At 40.2% G+C, this 19,474-nt stretch overlaps 1 protein-coding gene across 5 annotated transcripts in view; it reads left to right on the top strand.

Moving 5' to 3' along the window:
• Positions 1-19,474, top strand: part of prdm11 (PR domain containing 11) — a 176,216-nt gene that overhangs the window by 99,906 nt on the left and 56,836 nt on the right. For 2 of the 5 annotated variants that reach the window (XM_078220397.1, XM_078220396.1), the window contains exon 9: positions 15,210-16,372. The exons of the other annotated variants lie outside the window; for them this stretch is intronic. In XM_078220397.1, coding sequence (XP_078076523.1) covers positions 15,210-16,372 — 1,163 coding nt within the window. The remainder of the gene's footprint in view (positions 1-15,209; positions 16,373-19,474) is intronic. 5 annotated transcript variants of the gene reach the window in all.

Here is a 19,474-nt window from a genome sequence, read left to right as displayed (position 1 = left end):
TAAAGGCACTCACAAGACCCTAAATGGAGGTAGGGAAACAGCAAACACAACAACAGAAGAGCAGTAATAAAATAAGAAAATGTGGAAATGCATAGTAAGTCTGTCAACACCTGAAAAAATATGGTTAAAGATTTTGATGCAGGCCCTATTAAACTGAAAGATATGTAAGACCCTTAATGGGACTAAATAAAATAAACATGGGGGTCACACTGTGGGCATAAGGGGTTGGGAAGCAAGGTAATGAATTGGACAATTTAGGTCTGAAAGGCTAGAAAATAATTGAAAATTGATGAGTGATGTATGGAGATCATCTAAATAAGGCAATGGAAAGGAATAAAAGATTTAGAAATAGCAGGTAAATGAAGTGAAAAGACATGAAGGGAAAAGAAACAAACTACAAATGCAGAAAATTTGAAATTAAAAATAAATTGCATTCAGAAGAGAGAAGATAGACCAAATTTGCCGTTATTGGGTATCACTAGTTCCACTTGTGATTGTAGGTAGCATTCCACAACTCTTGGCCTAGGAAATTTTGGATGGCGGGGTTTCCCTTCCTGCCATCTAAGGAGTTGGTTGCAAACACATTCTCAGCCATAGCATCTACCTTGCAGCCACTTCCATCCTTCATTCAGGAGGAAGTCCTGCCTCAGCGAGCTGCCTGCCCCCACAGAGGTAAGACATTTTAAGTAGGGAGGGGGGGGCAGGAGGTGCCGTGGTGGTGATCGATGGTAAAAGGCCAGAGGCACCCCCACTGCCTTACTGCGCGAGGCCTGAACAAGCTTAATTTTCAGGCTTTACACCACTGCCCCCCCCCCCTTCCGCCAGCTGAAAATTGAGACTGGGCGGGAAATGTTGCTTAAGTGGATGATGGGGAAAATTTTACAATCACATCCCCTATTTACAAACCTGCTGACAGAGAAATGTATAATTCTTCTCCTGATTGTTGTTTTCTGTAAAGTTCTTGTAAACGAATTTGCTTATCTTCCAGTTTCTAATTCTGACAGTCTCCACCCAAAATGTTAACTTGTATTTTTCTTTACAGGTACTGACTGGAAATGCTTTGTATTTCCAACATTTTCTGCTTTCAATTCATTGTTTCATAATTTACATTTTTAAAATTTTAATTTGCTGTAAAATAATAATTGCAACAACCAAACTTATACCATAAATGTCTACAAAGATTTTCAGTTTTTTCATTAAGAAAGTCTTCTAATTCATATAAAATAAGCTTGTACTAACATAGTGGTTTCTCATATCTTTTAGAATCATTTGGAAATGTTTCACCTTGGATGGATTATATTGTAAATATGCCAGCTGTTTAGTTCACAGTAAGGTCTCATGGACATCAATGTGACTGAAAATCCCTGCAGCCTCTTGTCAGTCAAAACTAGTGTTTGAAGTTAATACCAAAATCTGAATAAGTAAGCTAATTTAATGTTTTGCTACTAAAGCTCCAAACAAAATTGGAATTCCAATATTCATAAGTTTTATTAAAGTCTGTATCAGGTGTTGATACTGAAAGCATGTTATTAATTGGATGCAGTAGTGAATTGTAAATAGTTGTAATTTCTGATTTAATTATGAGAAATTTCAAAATCTAATCAAATTACTTCTTAAACATTCACCAACACATTGCACATTGGCGTGGTTGGACCTAGTTTTTACCTGCCATTTTGCATTGAAATATAGTTTTAATATCAGGTGGGTAATTTTATGGGGCAGAGGGAGAGCGAGGAAGCCATAGAGGTTATCTGGTAAAGAGCAACAATCTTGGATTAAGTGTGTGATTGTAAAATATAACCACACTCCTTAACTGTTTCACAGTGGTTTTTCTGGCTGCCTTATGAACTAAATATTTGTATTGAGGAGTGAGAAAGAAAAAGACAGTATGGTATTTTCTATAATTCCATAAACCGTAGAAATGCTATACTGAATTTACTTTTGTCAAGTTAATACTAAGCCATAAGGATAGGAAATTAAGAAATAATTAACCAAATTCTTCCAGCGGAGTAGAATGATCTAAATCCAAAATGAACATATTCTGAAATGTTGTGGTATGAATTGATTAGATGAGTTAATGGCACAACTATCAATATTCTTTTCTTTAAGACGTTCTTCTTGAAAAGAAAAGGGATATGTCAGTGAAGTAGCAACCTGATATATATAATCTGGGAGTCAATGTGTGTTATGGAAGATCCCTGTTATGATGTTGCCCATTGGGTGGATGACATCACTTCTTTATAGTTTTTTATCAAAACTTTTCGCTGGTTTGGACCAAATTCAAACTTTAACCTCTCTCATGAAACTGCTCTGTATCTGCTTGCACCATATCTTTTAATTTTTTTTCCCCTGTGTTGCTAAGTGGAGTGCAGTAATGGAGCTCAGCTATGGAGCAATGTGCTTATGAGCTGACAAGTTGCACAATGTCTAAATAATCGGTTTATTTAAATTTAATGTTTTGTCTGCTACCATATACATGTTATTGATGCAAAGTGTTTCACTTAAATATTTTAGGACTCTTCTTCTTCCCTACAAAGAATAAAATGTACGTAATGGGTAGTCCATGTGTTTTCATACTAACAAAGCAATGCAGAATGCAATGGGGATGTCTAAACTAAAAGTAAAAGGATATTTGCTTTTTAATTTGGTTGAAGATATCTAAACATATGATCCTTCACAACAATACATCTGGCTATGAACAACTTTTATGATCTTATCAGATTTAATTTGATCAATTCTAAGTTCAGTCTCCAAAATAAACATGCAGAAAGGAAAGAAGACCCTTGCTGCTCTCAATCCTTCATGTTATTTTGTGATGGGACTAATAAATGTAATTGATTCATCACTTCCTAATTATTACTAGCTAATAAATCTCTTGGAAGGTGAATAACATATTTCTGGTTTTTGAAAATAGGTAAGATATTAATTTGAAAGAAACAGGCACATTTTTGCTTTGATGCTGGTAAGCCATAAGGCAAGAAAGGAGTGCTGATAATTTGGTTTATACAAGGAACCCTTTCCTAACATGATGTTTTGAACTTACTAATGCATTTGTGCAATGCTGCTGTTGAGTTTTGCGCACACCAAACAAAAAGAAAATAACAATCTGGAAGTGCTGTCATACAACAGAGGAATGAAGACTCTGACAGCTGTATTTCAGTTTCTGAGATCTTGCCGAAAGAGATGGAATGATGATGGCAACTGATGTAGGTAAGAAGTTTACATTTTTGCTTGACTTTTCTTATTTATTGAAAAATTGTGTTGATTTAGAAGAAAGATTATAATAATAAATTTGATATAATTGCAACCAAACGTTTCTAAGCGAAAGGTTATCTGTGGAAACCGCGACACATAGTTAGACAGACAGTACAATGGGAGACTGATGGCACATGTGGTTTATTATATCTGTAGGATTGATTTCAAAAATGTATAAAATAAATCCATATTCTGGATTGTGAAGAAAGTATATCATGAATGGCATAATAGACTACACCCTGCAATTCCACATTGTCTTTCCACAAAGAAATTGAACTGATTTTTGCACAATATGCTAGTAAATGCCATGTATATACCTTTTTAAAAAAAATTTGCTCCATGGAGTGAGGAAGGGTGATGTTGTGAATTGAATAAAACTACACTAAGCACGTAGGAATCTATAGGACCAGAAAGGACTATTGTAATCCATCTGGCTGATAGCAAAATTAAAAAGAAATTGCCTCATCGAATTTGTCTCCTGCAACTTTTGCTACTTCTTAAGCCATGGAACTACCCACCTCCCCCTTGAATTTTCCATTGCTTCCATTTCCCCTGACCAAAGTAGTTTACATATTCATCATCCTCTGTCTAAAGTAATAAAATCTAAACTGTTCATATTCTGCCTTCTATGCTTGGCTTTTTTACTTACTGTTTGTGGTTATATCAAGTAATTAAAAGGATTTCATTTATATATGTCCCTTAGATCCTCAACAGGTTTAATAAGATTTCCCTTCTTTTCTCTGGTAGACTTTCTTGAGTATATCCTTATAGCTCTGGTGCTTGATTTTCTAATATCCTTTACTTGATTTCTGCGCCCTCTTCAAAGCTGGGACAACCAGAATTTTACACAGTGCATAGAATTGGCTGTTCTATGTGGGCTTGCTATCATCCTCTTTAAGGGATTATATTAATATCCTTACAGTTGAAACTTGTTACATTATGTTTCTCTTCCAATTAAATGTAGCTATTCTGTAGAACTACTATCTATCTGAATATATATATAGGCTATAGGGCGTCACAGCACATTAAACCCTCAAAACCTTATGGCATTGATACTTCTGTTAGGAAATTAATTTGAATCTGTAATTTCCCTGTCAGATGAGTTTACATCAAAATTGTCCCTTTAGGGAAAAAACAGACTGAAGAACAAGCATTGAGCTACAAGGAAGGAAAGCTAAAAGGCCATGTTCAGGGTCTTCTTTTAAAGTGCTTTTGTATGGTAGTGGTATTGCCGTACCAATTTTCTTTCTAGTGCACTTCACTGGATTATAGAATATTTCTTTCACTTTGTATTTTGTGACAGTACTAAGTAGTCTTTAGTCAAACAGAAAACAAATCAGCAGTAGGGATATGAAGAGAAACATTTTTTTGAAATATTCACTTAAGTACAGATTTAATATCTAATGGTTAGCATTAAATCATTTTTGAACAGTTTATGAATATGCACTCTATATTTTTGGAGAGGTATTGGGATATTGTAGTGCCTAGAATTTTAAACCAAAAAAAATATTGACTGGCAACTGGGTGTTACAATGTGGTAGGATACTGCCTCACGCTTGTGTTTTCCCATGTGGTGAAATACTAATTTCATTCAAGTGGGAAGGCCATTTAGATAGGTGAAATCAGAGAGCATTTCAACCAGCACTTCCATAATATACCTCATAGCAGCTTGCATTGATGAAATTCTGCATGAAGTTAGCTCTCCATTTTTGTTGTAGGAATAGTGCAGGATCTTCAACAGATAAAATTCTTCAAATTGACAATTATAAGGGCTAGACTTTTCTGATATCTTTTTCTTTATTTCCATTTAAGGGTACACTTGTCAGGCAATATAATTAGTTCCACAGAAAAACTAAATACAATCAAGTTGTTGCATATTTTCTGAAATACTATGAGGAGGTATGCATTTTCTAGAAATTAATATGTCATTAATTTCCTCCATTCCCTTGACCCTTCAAATTTCTACCTCCTTTTGGATGGCAATGGTGCTGCAGCACAGGACCCAGTGAAGATGGACAAGCCATTTGAGCTCAGTTTGATGTTGTACCAGCTAATGGAGCTGAGCAAGTAAATGGCAGCAACAAATGGCACAGGAACTGTAGCACAGAACCACCCTTTTTATTCCAGCATTTAACCACCTCAGCTACCTGACCAAACAGAGCTTGCCAAGTAGTGTACTCCTACCATGATTCAGACAGTGTTTTATGTTACTTTAGTTTTACTTGGTTTAATTTTCTTGCGTCCCTAGTTGCTGACAGCATTAAAGAGAGAATAAATTAGTTTCATTAGATATATTTTTTGCAAGTGTTTTTGTGTGGCTCCTAGGTTTCACAACAATTACATTTTTGTCATCTGTTTGTGTTTAAGTAAATAATTTTCACCTAAAATAAAATCAATAAATTTGTATTTGAATGGAGAATTAAAAGGAATTGTGCCAAAAGAAGATTGCTAAATCCGTGTTTGCCTTGTAACAATAAAAACTTTCCATGCTTTAAGTACAAAATCTCCCTAACCAGTATCCTGCCCCATTACAGGGTATAGTAATTTATGAGAAGTTACCAAGTGCTTTCAGTAGCAATGAATTGCTAATGTAAGTTAAGTGTTTTTAAACTGTGAAAGAAAATGTTTCACAGAATCATTCCTTCCCATCCACATCACAAAAATAAGAAACTAGCCCATTCATATCAACATTTTGACAATACAATGTTCGCACCTTACTTTTAAATTGTAATTTTACGTGAAATGTTGCCATAAAATCACTAACTAGAGTTGCAGTGTTCCATGACAGTTAATCGATCATATAACCTATTTTAATATTATTGGAGTTTCAGATTATAATTCTGAAATAAAGTTTAATGTTATTTTAATAATTAAGTTTAACAGTCGTAAGGGTTATACTTTTTTGATCGCTTTTAAGCACAGTCTTGTCAGGCAATAATATTAGTTTCACATATAAGCTGAATTCAATCAAGTTGTTACATATTTAAAGTCCTAAACATATAATTTCATACTGATGGTATGAATTTCTTGATGCTTTATTGTTAGGTAATATAGAACCATAGAAAAATTACAACACAGAAAGAGACCAGCCTATCCTGTCTGTGCCGGCTAGAGAATTAAAAAAACTAGCTGCCCATGCTAACCCCCCTTCCAGCTCCTGGTCCATAGCCTTGCAGGTTACAACACTTTGGGTGTTGATGCAGGTACCTTTTAGATGAGTTGAGGGTTTCTGCATTCACCACCGAACCAGACAGTGAATTCTAAACACCCACTACTTTCTGAATGAAGCTTTTCATCATGTCCCCTCTAATCCTTCTACCAATCACCTTAAATCTGTGGCCCCTGATAATTTACCTCTCTACTCGGGGAACCAGGTCTTTCCCATCTACTCTATCTAGGTCCCTCATAATCTTGTATACCTCAATTAAGTCATCATTCAGCCTCCTCTATTCCAAGAAGAATTTCCCTAGCCTATTCAATCTTTTCTCATCATTGCAATTTTCAAGCCCTGACAACATTCTTGTAAATCTCCTCTATACTTTCTCCAGAGCATGTAATGTGACAACCAGAACTGTATGTAAAATTCCAGCTGTGGCCTAACTAATGTTTTATGTAGTTCCAGCATTACACCCTTGCTTTTGTATTCAGTACCTTGTCCAATAAAGGAAAGCATTCAACACACTTTCTTTACCACATTATGCACCTGTTCTGCCATTTAAAGGACCTGTGTGCTCCGAGGTCTCTCACTTACTCCACTCTCAATATCTTCCCATTTATTGTGTATTCCCTTGCTTTGTTTGCCCTTATAAATGCACACTTCTCTGGATTGAATTACATTTGCCACTTTTCTGCCCACTCAATCAAACCATTGCTGTGATTCTGAAGTCGACAGTTATGATCTTCACAATCAATCACATAGTCAATTTTTGTGTCATGTGCAAATTTCCCAATCATGCCATGCACATTCAAGACCAAATCATAAGATATATACAGCAAGGGACCCAACACACGAAGACCACTGGAAACCACTTAATTTTGAATTCAAATTGTCACATTCCCCGATATCCCATGGAGTTTTACTTTTCAGAACAATCTGCCACGTGGGACCTTGTGAAATGCCTTACTAAAATGCAAGCAGACAAAATCCACTGTCCCACCCTCATAAATTCTCCTTGTTACTTGCTCAAAAAATTGATTAAATTAGTAAGACACAACCTTCCCTTAACAAAGACATGTTGACTATCCCTGAGTAATTTGTTCCTTTCTAAGTAACAGCTTATCCTGTCTCTCAGAATCGATTTTAATGATCTGCACACCACCTCAGTCAGACTGACTGGCCTGTAATTATTTGGCCTATACCTCGCACCCTTTTTAAGTAACACTAAATAACATGTACAACATTCACAGACCTTCAATCCTCTGGGATCTTGCCTGTATCTAGTGAGGATTGGAAAATAATCCTTAGAACTCCTGCAATCTCTTCCTTTTCTTCATTTCACAGCATGGAATACAATCCATCTGGCCCTGGGGATTCACCCATCAAAGATGACAGTTCCTCTGATATTTCCCCTCTCATTATGCGTATTGTATCTCTTATTTCACAATCCTCCTCTTTAACTAGAATGTCTGCATCATTCCTCTCAGTGAAGACCAAGACTGCTACTCTTTAAGAAACTTGCCCATATCTTCTGTATCCACACATAAGTTACCTTGTACATCCCTGATAGGCCTATCCTTTCCTTAGATATCCTCTTTCTCTTGATGTACTAGAAAAACATCTTTGGGTTCTCCTTGATTTTACCTGACAATTTATTTTCATATCATCTCTGGGTTCTTAATTTCCTTTTTATACTTCCCCTCAGTATTTTCTATACTCTGGGCTTTATACAGTATTACAGCAGTGCTCTAATACTGTAGAAGGAGCAGAGCTCCGAAAGTGCATGATTCCAAATGAACCTGTTGGACTTTAACCTGATGTTGTGAGACTTCTTACTGTGCTCACCCCAGTCCAATGCTGGTATCTCTTCTTCTTTTCTTTCAAGTAGCTGTATCCAGTCCACTTTCGCCAGCACACTTCTCAGCTTTGTAAAATTTGTATTACCCAGTTTAGAACTTTTACTTCTGTTTTATTTTTGTCCTTTTCCATAATGATGATAAATCAGTCAGCACAGCGGCACAGAGGCTAGCCTTGTTGCCTCACAGCGCCAGGGACCCGGGTTCAATTCCAGCCTTGGGTAATTATCTGTGTGTAGTTTGCACATTCTCCCCGTGTCTGCGTGGGTTTCCTCTGGGTGCTCTGGTTTCCTCCCACACTCCAAAGGTATGTGGTTAGGTTGATTGGCCATGCTAAATTGACCCTTAGTGGGGTTACGCGGATAGGGCTTGGGTTGGATTGTTGTCGGTGAAGGCTCAATGGACTGAAAGATTTCCTTCTGTGCCATAGGATTTTATGATTCTAACTGTACTGTGGTCACTATCTCCAAAGTGGTCCCGCACTGCTACTTCATCCGCTTGCATCCGTATCTCACAGTATATTCCAGATATTGCACCTCGATTCTTCTTGCTCTCAATATTTATAATTGCACCTTTTTTCCTGTCATTGGTAATAGTTTCTCACCAGGGTAAAGTTTTTCTGATACCTTAATTCTTTCTTCTAAAGCATTTTGTAAGTTTTTCTATGAAGCTCATCAATCTTTAGTGGTCCTTTTAAACAAACCCTTGTACATTTTAGTACTGCAGCTTATTTGCCATCATTGTGCTCTAGGTTTCAACGCTTGGTTGTTTCAGTCTTCCGTCAAGAGGTACATTGATCACAGAGGCATTAATTAAAGCCCCTTTGTTTCCATGGAACTACATTGGTCCATTTCAAACTAGGAGGTTACCAGAACATTTAGTTCAAGAGGCTCATGTAGGATATTACAAAATATCCTTTGGTAGCAAGAAAAAAGCTCCATCCACAGGATTTCACGACCACATAATCTGGAGGACTCTGGAGCAGAAATTCAGTTCACAGCTACCAATTTTTCCATTGTAAAATTAGCAAAAACCTCCACATCTTGTGAATGAAAGGCCAATGACTAGGCAGTTGGTAGTTTGAAATTGTAATTGTAAATAACCAGCTGAAGAGATTTCCCAGGGCTGATACAGAAAAAAGGGTTAGAAAGAGATCAATGGATGTGGCTAGTGAGAGGGAAAAGGAAGAGATTGAAGACCCTGGCTGGATTTTTGTCTGTGAGTTGGATGTACAGAGTTGAGAGAATTCACAGCTCCGTGACCCCAAAGATGGCTGCCTGAATGTCACATTTTCAATCCGGAGGTGAGGGTTATATTACAAGTTAGGGCAGGCGATTCTGGAAGTAGTGTGGAGGATGCCCGGTGCAGAGGCGGGTTAGGTGGGATGGCCTGCCTCAGGGCTTTGGTACTTTGGTCCTATGTCCAAAATTTAAAAAAAGAATAAACCATGAAACATCCCTTCAGCCCTCACCCCCTCACCCTACCAACATGCTCCCCATGTTAAGCCATATCACCATATGCTTTGTACCATCACCATAGCCATTCATACCCTCCATGCCAATCTATGCCCTGTACCCACTCCCAAGGCCCTTTGTAGCCCCATGCCAACATAGTGCCAACCTATGCCCTTACACCTACCTTGCTAAGTCACCCAATATCCACCTTGGACAGACCTCAGGATCAATGCAGAGATTAGGTAAAATAAAGATTAAGGATTTGTTGCAATCTTCACTAAATTGAAAACAACGCTCTTTTGTAAAAACCCATTTACAGCCTTTACATTTCTTCAACTACTTAAAGCCTTATAGCAACAAACATTTAATTCAAGTGCACATCCCTTACAACAACAAGCACTGGAATTCATAGTCCCACTTTAAAGAGTCTCTCACCACTTGTAGCTGCCAATCAAATTGAAATGGTTGGCACCATACTGTGGTAATAGATGGTTGTGAAATCAGTCATGCAGAACTAATTCAATAATGGAGGCCCTTGGGTTTATATCAAGCAATTTAAAAAAAAAACTCCAGACATTTAGTCAAATGGATTTAATGGGCAGGACTTTTAAATGCATTGATAATTTTTACAGGTGCTTTTGATGGATTCTCTAGACACTTCTGACAAATCCTCTTGACAGTTGTTTTTGATAATTTTGACAGGTCCCTTGTTAGTTTTTTTTATTTTTTTTTACGAAATGTGGGCACCATTGGCTTGGCCAGCATTTAAGAGTCAACCACATTGCTGGGGATCTGGTGTCAAATGCAGGTCAGACCAGGTAAGGACGATAGATTCCTTCCCTAAAGGACATTAGTGAACCAGATAGTTTTTACAACAACTGACAATGGTTTCTGGTCATCATTAAACTTTTTTAAGTCCACATTTTTATTGAATTCAGATTTCACCATCTGCTATGGTGGGATTCAAACCCAGGTCTCTAGTGCATTATCCTGGGTCTCTAGATTACCAGCCCAGTAACAATACAATTAACCACTTCCTCCCCTTGACAGTTAATTAATTTATGCACATTAGGGATTACTTGTAACAATTCTGAAGGGCATCTGACCTCCCCAAAAGTGTCCCAGGACCATATCCAACGGTTTACTTTACCTCTCTTGGCTATCCAAAGAAATGCTCTGCACTTCAGTTTCACACCTGGGGATAGAAACATTTGACTTCAGTGGAGACAGCTGATGGAACCGTTGCCTGCCTCTCTGACAGTGCCTTAGCTGGTGGGGCCACAGATGTGTCATGCAAAAGAAGACAACCTATCATGGTTCAGTGATATGAAATGCAAGGTTAGCAGGTGGGAATAAGTTGGGTAGAGTTCATAATAAAACAAATTAGTTGTCTATTGAAGAAATTAGTTTGATTTATTTAATGGCTCTAACTTATGTTATGATGTACTTCACTCACTTACATATGTGACTAAGTTAGTTTAAACTTAAAGAAGTTGAATTTTCTTGGAGTTTCTCCTGTTCCCCAACCATAACTTTGTTTAATGTTCAGTGGAAATCCTGCTTATGTGTGTAAATGAAGTTATTAAACTTACATTGAGGGACAGAGTGGGCAGAACTCTGATGATATGCACTGCCATTGGAGCAATCTGAGGCTGATAACCTGAAGATGGAGGTGTGAGTCCATCATCTGTCATCATAAACCGTTGATCTCTTTATTGATCTATTCAATCCCTTTCAAAATAATTATTTTTTTGAGAGCAAAATGAGGAGATACTGGATGTCTTTCAGAAACAATAGAACATCAGATCCCAGACATAGGTGCCTTGATTATTTATCCCTTTGATAATAAACAAAAGCAAGGTGAGTGGTTATCATTGAACTTAGTTCAAAAGGCACATGCCTTTTATTACTCTTGGAAAAGAATAATAAAAAATCTTTCCACTTCATACCTTCACTGCCATACAGTACAGTTGACTCTCTGGGGGAGCAAGTCAACTCACAGCCACCCTTTCTTCCACATCTGAATTGTGGTGGATGCCATATTGACTCAAGGTATTCACCTGCATGAAATAAGCATTACACTCCTTAAATATGCAAATTGGGGTCTCTAAAAATCAAATACGAGTGGGCAAAGCTTGCAATGCACATGATTTGTCCAGTTGTACTGAGCAGCCCAACAAGCAATCCTTGCAAGGACTATTGGAGTCTTCCTAAAAAAACAGTCCTTTTTTTTTAGGACTCCTCCTGGACCCATAATAAAACAGCAGAAAGCTGCTGGCGTATTTGAGGATACCTTTTGAGATCGCCTCTTCCCCTGCCCCACTTCACCCCTGAAACTGCTGGCCAGTTCTGCGAATTTGATTCAGGCCTCAGGATGGCATGGACTGGCAGATAGAGTGGTAATTTCTTTGACTTGTGACAGTTGTGTGTGCAAGGCAATCTTGGCCTCTGCCACGACTTCGAATGCTGATACATAATCCAACATTTTGTGATTCAGTAGGTTATCATGTGGGTGGGCTACAATGTTATGAAAGTTAGTCTTTGTATTTCAAAAAATTTTTCTGTAATTCATTGGAGTTATTCTTCAAGATAGTCTGAGCATACTTCTGATGTGTAGTTTGACCATCACAGATTTTTAAAAGTGCTACTCCTTTCTCAGACAAAAAAGAATATTTTAATTCAGGGAGTCAAAGCAGAAAGTTAGAGTTGAGGCCACAGTCAGATCAGCAATGATCTTGTAAATGGCACAGCAGGCTCAATGAGTTGAATGGCCTACTTTTGCTCTTAATTCATATGTTCATATATAAGCATTTTCAACAACAACAGTGTTATAGAGCAGATGTATATGGTGGCTTTAATGTTTTAAAATGTTTGAAGGTACTTTACAAGAGTGTTACAAGACAAAATTTGACACTGAACTATATAAGACGATACTGAGGTGAATGTTAAAAGCTTGCACAAAGATATAGGTTTTAATTCGAATCTTAAGCAAAGAACGAGAAGTAGGGGGTCGGACAGGTTTAGGAAGGGATTCCAGAGCTTGGAGCCTAGGCTTCCAAAGGCATAGCCACTGATGGTGGAGCAATTAAATCAGGGATGCCCAAGAGCCCAGAATTAAATGAGCACAGATATCTTGGAGAATTTTGGGATTTGAGAAGATTACAAAAATAGGGAGGGGCAAGGTCATGGTGGGATGAGAATTTTAAGATAGAGGTTCTGCTTGGTAGGGATACAGGATAACATTTTGTATGTGGGGGAAGTAGACTAACAGTGCAAGAACTCTCATTGAACCTGATCTGAGCAGAAACAGGCTTCATTAAATTGCAGCCCTTTCAGGACTCCCTTTCCTTAGATGATTTAACGAAGTTCTCTATTTGAACCAATTGAGATTCTCAGGAAAATAAATTCTTCCTTGGTTGTGAGAAAGTTCCATTGCAGCTGGAGTAGGATTTCTCATTATTAGATAGTGATTCCATGGATGAAATTTAATGCCCTTCCCTGAGGTGAGTTTGCTGGCAGGGATGCATTTAACCGAGCAGGTGGGTGGCAGATTGGAATCCCGCCACCTTCCTGTCTTGGCCCTGATTAAGTCCATAATGAGAAAGCTTGTGGACAGCCTTCCCACACCACTGCCAATTGCACACTTAAAGGCCTCATTGCCCCATCATTGCTATTCACCCTAGTGGGAAGCTTGAAAGGCAAATCCTTCTGGATTTGTTTGTGGGTTTCCAGGGGCAGGGGGGCGAGGTTTCCCTCATTCAGAGGCACTCAGTGGCTGATTGAGGGACCTGGCATTGGAAAGGCAGCATCCCTGCTGAGAGCCACCCCTTTCCCTTGTGCCAACCGTCTTCCCCCACTTCCCTCACTGCGTGAACCCCCATCTCGCATCACTCACCTGTGGCTTGGACCCCTTGTTGATCCCAGACCTCGCACTGGATGCATTGCTGGCAGCTACCACCATTCCCCCAACAGCGCTGCCTGCAATGACAGCTGCTGGGCTCTGATGAGCCAGCAGCTCTCTGATCCTAGGGAAGACGTGCCATGGCCAGAGGCACATAACACTGCACGCCTTCCCGAAAGGAGGCAATGCAGGGCTCTTGCCAGCTCTGCAGCCTGTGGGGAGATCCCTGTCACCCCTATTAAATATTGCCCCATATATTTTTATGCGGAATGGATTACCGTAAAACTATATGCCTTGAATGCTTTATCCTCTTCATAGAATTCAAGCACATTCTTACTTATGGATTATATGTCTGGTTGTGGCATTATGAATGACCAAGTCTTGAACTTTTGAACTTTCTTCCCAACGAAGTGGAAGCAGCTGATCATAACCCGTCCAATATTTTGTGTGTGGCACGGTGGCACAGTGGTTAGCACCAGGGACCTGGGTTCAGTTCCCAGCCTCGGGTGACTGTGTGGAGTTAGCATGTTCTCCCCCTGTCTGCGTGGGTTTCCTCCACGTGCTCTGGTTTCCTCCCACAGTCCAGAGATGTGCAGGTTAGGTGGATTGGCCATGCTAAATTGTCCCTTAGTGTCAAGGAATTAGCAAGTTAAATACGTGGGGTTACAGGGATAAGGCTTGGGTGGGATTGTTGTTGACGCAGGCTGAAAGGGCCAAACGGCCATTTTCTGCACCCTAGAGATTCTATGATTGTTAATAACAGCAAGAATATCTAATCTTGTTGATAAGTCCTACTGACTCATTTTTTTACTGCAAATTTTAAATAAACCTCCTTTGACCAGGACATGCTGCTTCTTGCCAGTGGTGTGACCTTCTGGTGACATGCACTTAAATATGGAAATAGATTTTATTTTCCAAATAAGGTTGTAAAATTATTTCACTGGTTGACATTCCTTTAGGTGGCCCATTTTACCTTTAGCAAAAGAAAAATAAACACTAGTTGCACTTTTTATGTCCAGGAGATATTCTGGGCATTATATTTAGCAGATTAATCCATTTGTTAAGATGATTAATGCATTGTATTTTTCTTTACTCTAAGTGGAAAAGCCTGGTAGAAATGCTTAGTACTGTCAATAGATTCAAAGTAGAAACCTGGTTTTAGACTGGGCCACTCCCATATGATTAGAAAGAATTGTGCACCAGAAAGATGACCTGCAAATGAACATTGAATAACGATGTTTTGCCAAGGTTAAGAGTTTGATGTGTGTTTTAGGAGAAGGAAGAAGCTGTATTTGTCCCTCAAAAAACAATAGGAAGTTCACATCCTCTTAGATAATGTTTACTTTTTTCATCTTTTGAGAAGTTTTTTTTGTTTTTAAATGCAGCCTATGTGATCCAACAAAAGAGATACTGTCTATCTGCACAATTAATTGCAGAACTACTCTTCGTACAAGTAATAATTAGCACTTGTGGAAGTTAGCAGTCTACTTTTCAATATATTGTTTCATAATAATGACAGTTTTTAATCAATTATTCACTTATAGGCACTGATTTTGATGCAATTAACTTATGTTTTATTTTTTAAGTTCCTTCTTTGGCTACATTTGCCTTTCTGGAAAATCTTGTCCAGTACTACAGACTCCATCTCTTGCAATCAGAAATTGGAGAAGAAACAGGCAACCTGATACCTGAAGTACCAGATCACCAACAACAATCTTTAAAGAATAAGGTTCAGCATCACTATTCTCAACATCATTCTCAACACCCACCAACGCAGCTACACCTTCAGCAACATTATCAAATTCAACATCCTGAAGAACAACAACCAGTAGATCAGCAGGGTCCAGAGCCTCAACAGATGCAGCAGAAGTGTTCAGAACAAGAACTTAAGGTTGAACAATGTGATGAAATTCCGGAACAGCATCATAGCCAACAATATTACTCAGAGCGACCAAACCAGCAGTATCAGCAGAAAAACCTCAAAGAACAGTTCTGTGAGGTACCACAAAATAACAACCAGTGTCAACAACAGTTGGTGGTGGAGCACCATTCATTGAATTCAAACCAGTTGACACAACTCCAGCAACAGTCACCACATCAATTAACACTGCTCCCGCAACAGTCGCCACATCAGTTACCACAACTCCAGCAACAGTCACCACATCAAATGTCACAACTCCAGCAACAACCAGCACATCAAGTGCCACAACTTCAGCAACAATCAACACATCAATTGCCACAACTCCAGCAACAATCAACACATCAATTGCCACAACTCCAGCAACAATCAACACATCAATTGCCACAACTCCAGCAACAATCAACACATCAATTGCCACAACTCCAGCAACAATCAACACATCAATTGCCACAACTCCAGCAACAATCAACACATCAATTGCCACAACTCCAGCAACAATCAACACATCAGTTGCCACAACTCCAGCAACAAAAGCCGCATCAGTTGCCACAACTCCAGCAACAATCGCCACAATGGTTGCCGCAATCCCAACAGCAACTACCTGACCAAAAGACATTCTTATGGCAGCAGGAAGATCTACAACCATTGCCACCTGTGCCGCCGCATCCACAGCATCCAGTTCACCATCAGCTTCCACAGTATCAGTGCCCTCCAGTACAGGAGCCACCACGTCTGCAACATAGGTTGCAGCCTTCAACTTTCAAAGATATATGCCGTAATCTGAAAGCAGTAGCAGCTCGTAAACGTATGCGACAAAGCCAACCATCGGTAAGAATCATCTCTTTATATAAAGTGAATCGATATATTGATTAGCTGTTTTCATTTGAATGTAGATAAATCAGATAAAAATCATTGTCTGCCAATTCACCAATGGCCCCAAAGGAAAATATACTTAAGAGGTATACATATGATTTCCATGCTTATGAATCCATGGATTAAAACTATTTTACAGTTTCAGACAAAGGACATGAATAGAGGGTGTAAAAAGTTGATTACTTGGCGTGTCTGTGGGAGTGCATATATGTGTGAGCACCAGAGAGAAAGATATGCCAAGGTCTTCTAGAGAATGCAAAGGACTTTGCTAGAATGGTAACAGAAATGACTTTGATTATGTTGAAAGGCTAGAGAAACTAAGATTGTTCTCATTAAAGCATTGAATCACGGAATCCCTACAGTGCAGAAGGAGGCTATTCAGCCCATCGAGTCTGCACCAAACACAATCCCACCCAGGTCCTATTCCCATAACCCCACATATTTACCCTGCTAATCTCCCTGACTCTAGGGTCAATTTAGCATGGCCAATCAACCTTAACCCGCACATCTTTGGACTGTGGGAGGAAACTGGTGCACCCGGAGGAAACCCCCGCAGACACGGGGAGGATGTGCAAACTCCACAGAGACAGTGACCCAAGGCTGGAATTGAACCCGGGTCCCTGGTGCTGTGAGGCAGCAGTGCTAACCACTGTGTCACCATGCCACCCAAAGCAGAGAAGGTCAAGGGGAAATTCAGTAGAGCTGTTGAAAATTATGAAGGATGTTGATAGAATACAGAGGGTGAAACAGTTTCTACCGGCAGGAGGTGACCTAGGTTGAAGATAATTAACAAAAGACCCTGAGGGATATGAAAAATGTTTTTATGTAGCAAGTTGTCATTATCTGGTATCACTGCCTGAAAAGGTGTTGAGGGCAGTTAAGTAATAATTTTTTAAAAGGAATTGCATATATATCTGAAAAGGAAATATTTTCAAGGTTATAAGGAAAGGGCAAGGGAGTTGGACTAATTGAATATCTCTTTCAAAGGCCTGGATTTTTGCAAAGCCATGGAGACTCTAGTGACCTTCCAAAATGGCAGGTGGCACCTGGATCCAGAAATCTCGCTGGCATTTCTGATGGATCCTGTTTTCGTCTGGGGGGGGCTGCAGTTGGGGAACTGGGGTGGGATGTGATTCCACATGTGGGAAACTTGAACTCAGTACTGCTGAGTTCAAATAGATCCTGTTTTTGCTGGAACAAGGGCTTTATCCCTCTGTAGGAGTGACAAATCTGTAGATACGCCATATATGCTCTTGACTGGTGATTAAGGCCTGGTGAAGTGTCAAATTATTGAAATGGCCAGTCCTTGCTAAAAACTACCTGCCTATGTCTCTTAAGAGGTGAAAACAACTGTTCTGGTAATTTCAATAGGTGCTTGTTGACATAACCGTAAGTGCTGCCACTTTACCATTATTGATGCTAGGCTGCTTTCCAAAAACTATCGTAACCACAATGGGGCCCCGATTTTTGGCGCGGAATCGCGGTAAAGTTGGGCATCGGGCCTATACCGCGATCTGCACCCGATTCCGAGCAGATCGCGGCTTTACCGACACCCGATTCGGGCACGGGTCCGGCCCGCGCCCGAATCGGGCGGCCCGATGATTTAAATGCATGCTAATGCATTTAAATCAACTTAATGAACTGCGCGCCCAACCCTACCGCCAAATCCCACTTTACCGTCTTCTGGCCCCTTCCGGATCCACGCTTTTAGCGACCTGCAGAATAAAAGTCCAAAACGGATTTCTATTCTGCAGAGGAACCTCCGAAGCCCTCTCTGTCCTTGTGAAATGACCATCCTTCTCGACCATCCTTCGCGGAGACCCCCCCCCCCCCCCCGCTAACCACCCCGGCAGACCCCACCCCCGGGATTGGACCCCCTGGGAGGCAGGCCCCCCTCGGCAGAGCACACCCCCAACCTACCTCGATCGCTGGTCTCCCTCCACCATCCTTCTGTTAGCAAGATAAGCTGTATGTTCCTCAGCTAGATCCACTTTGGTCAACACAAAGATGGTCCTTCTGCCTTGTGGATCCATCTGGCTCACCAAGTCAGTTACAGTACTGCCTTCAGCATCTACTGAACCACCTGGATACAAAGGATAATGAATGGTACTGGTCGATCTTCCTGGTGCTATCAGTAGTGTAACATCAGGAATGGCTGCCAACACCAAGGATATAAGTTTTGGCATAAGCAAGGCTTACATGCAGAACCCTAATGCCATTATCCTTTGTATCCAAGATGGTTGAGTAGATGCTGAACGCAGTATTGTAACTGCCTTGGTGAGCCAGATGGACCCGTCACACCCCCCCCCCCCCCCCCCCCCCCCCGAGGGTGTTCTGGGTGTCCCGTCCCGTCCCCCACCCCACCCCCCAGATGATCTGGGTCAGAGAGCTGCTCTCTCTGCTTTTTTCTCCCTGCCCGGGTGCGCTGCTTCGGATTTTTTTTCGAACTGCGCATGCGCAGTTCAGAGCTCCGATCGGTCCGGCAGCGCTAAGCCCACAGCGCGAATCGGACCGGAGCCGGCAAAAAGTGTATGGGCGCGCTGGAAAGAGGATTCCAGGCTCGGATCTATTTGACGCCCAGATTCAGCACTTAGACTCAAAATGGTAAAATCAGGCCCGGGGTCTTTTAAGTTCACAACTTGATTGACAGTTCAAAGAGGTTATTAAAGAATTAGCTGTCTTTAATTTGGGGCTATGTACATAAGTCTATTTGTTTTGATGGATTCAATATTTGAGGAAATTTAAAAACGTTAAATGGGCTTTCATGAATGGAAGCTTCTTTATATAGAATGTATTAGACATTCAGAACTTCATTTTATCTCATCTCAACATGGCTCCTGAAGTCTTCCCATGGTGGACATTAGGTGTGTTAAAATGGAGATTGGGGGCTAATGAGCTGTTATGAATTGGCTTGGGGCAATACTGGCCCAAGGGGATGAGTGGGGGCATGAATTGGCATGGAGGGTATGAGATTCATTGAGGATGGGTGAGGGACATACATTGACAGGCAGGGTATTAGGAGGCATGGATTGGCATTTTATGGGCATGGGAGTGGAT

This window comes from Mustelus asterias, chromosome 9 (genome assembly GCF_964213995.1).
Source record: "Mustelus asterias chromosome 9, sMusAst1.hap1.1, whole genome shotgun sequence".
NCBI classification, from domain to species: Eukaryota; Metazoa; Chordata; class Chondrichthyes; order Carcharhiniformes; family Triakidae; genus Mustelus; species Mustelus asterias.
This window is presented reverse-complemented; position numbering and strand designations above follow the sequence as displayed.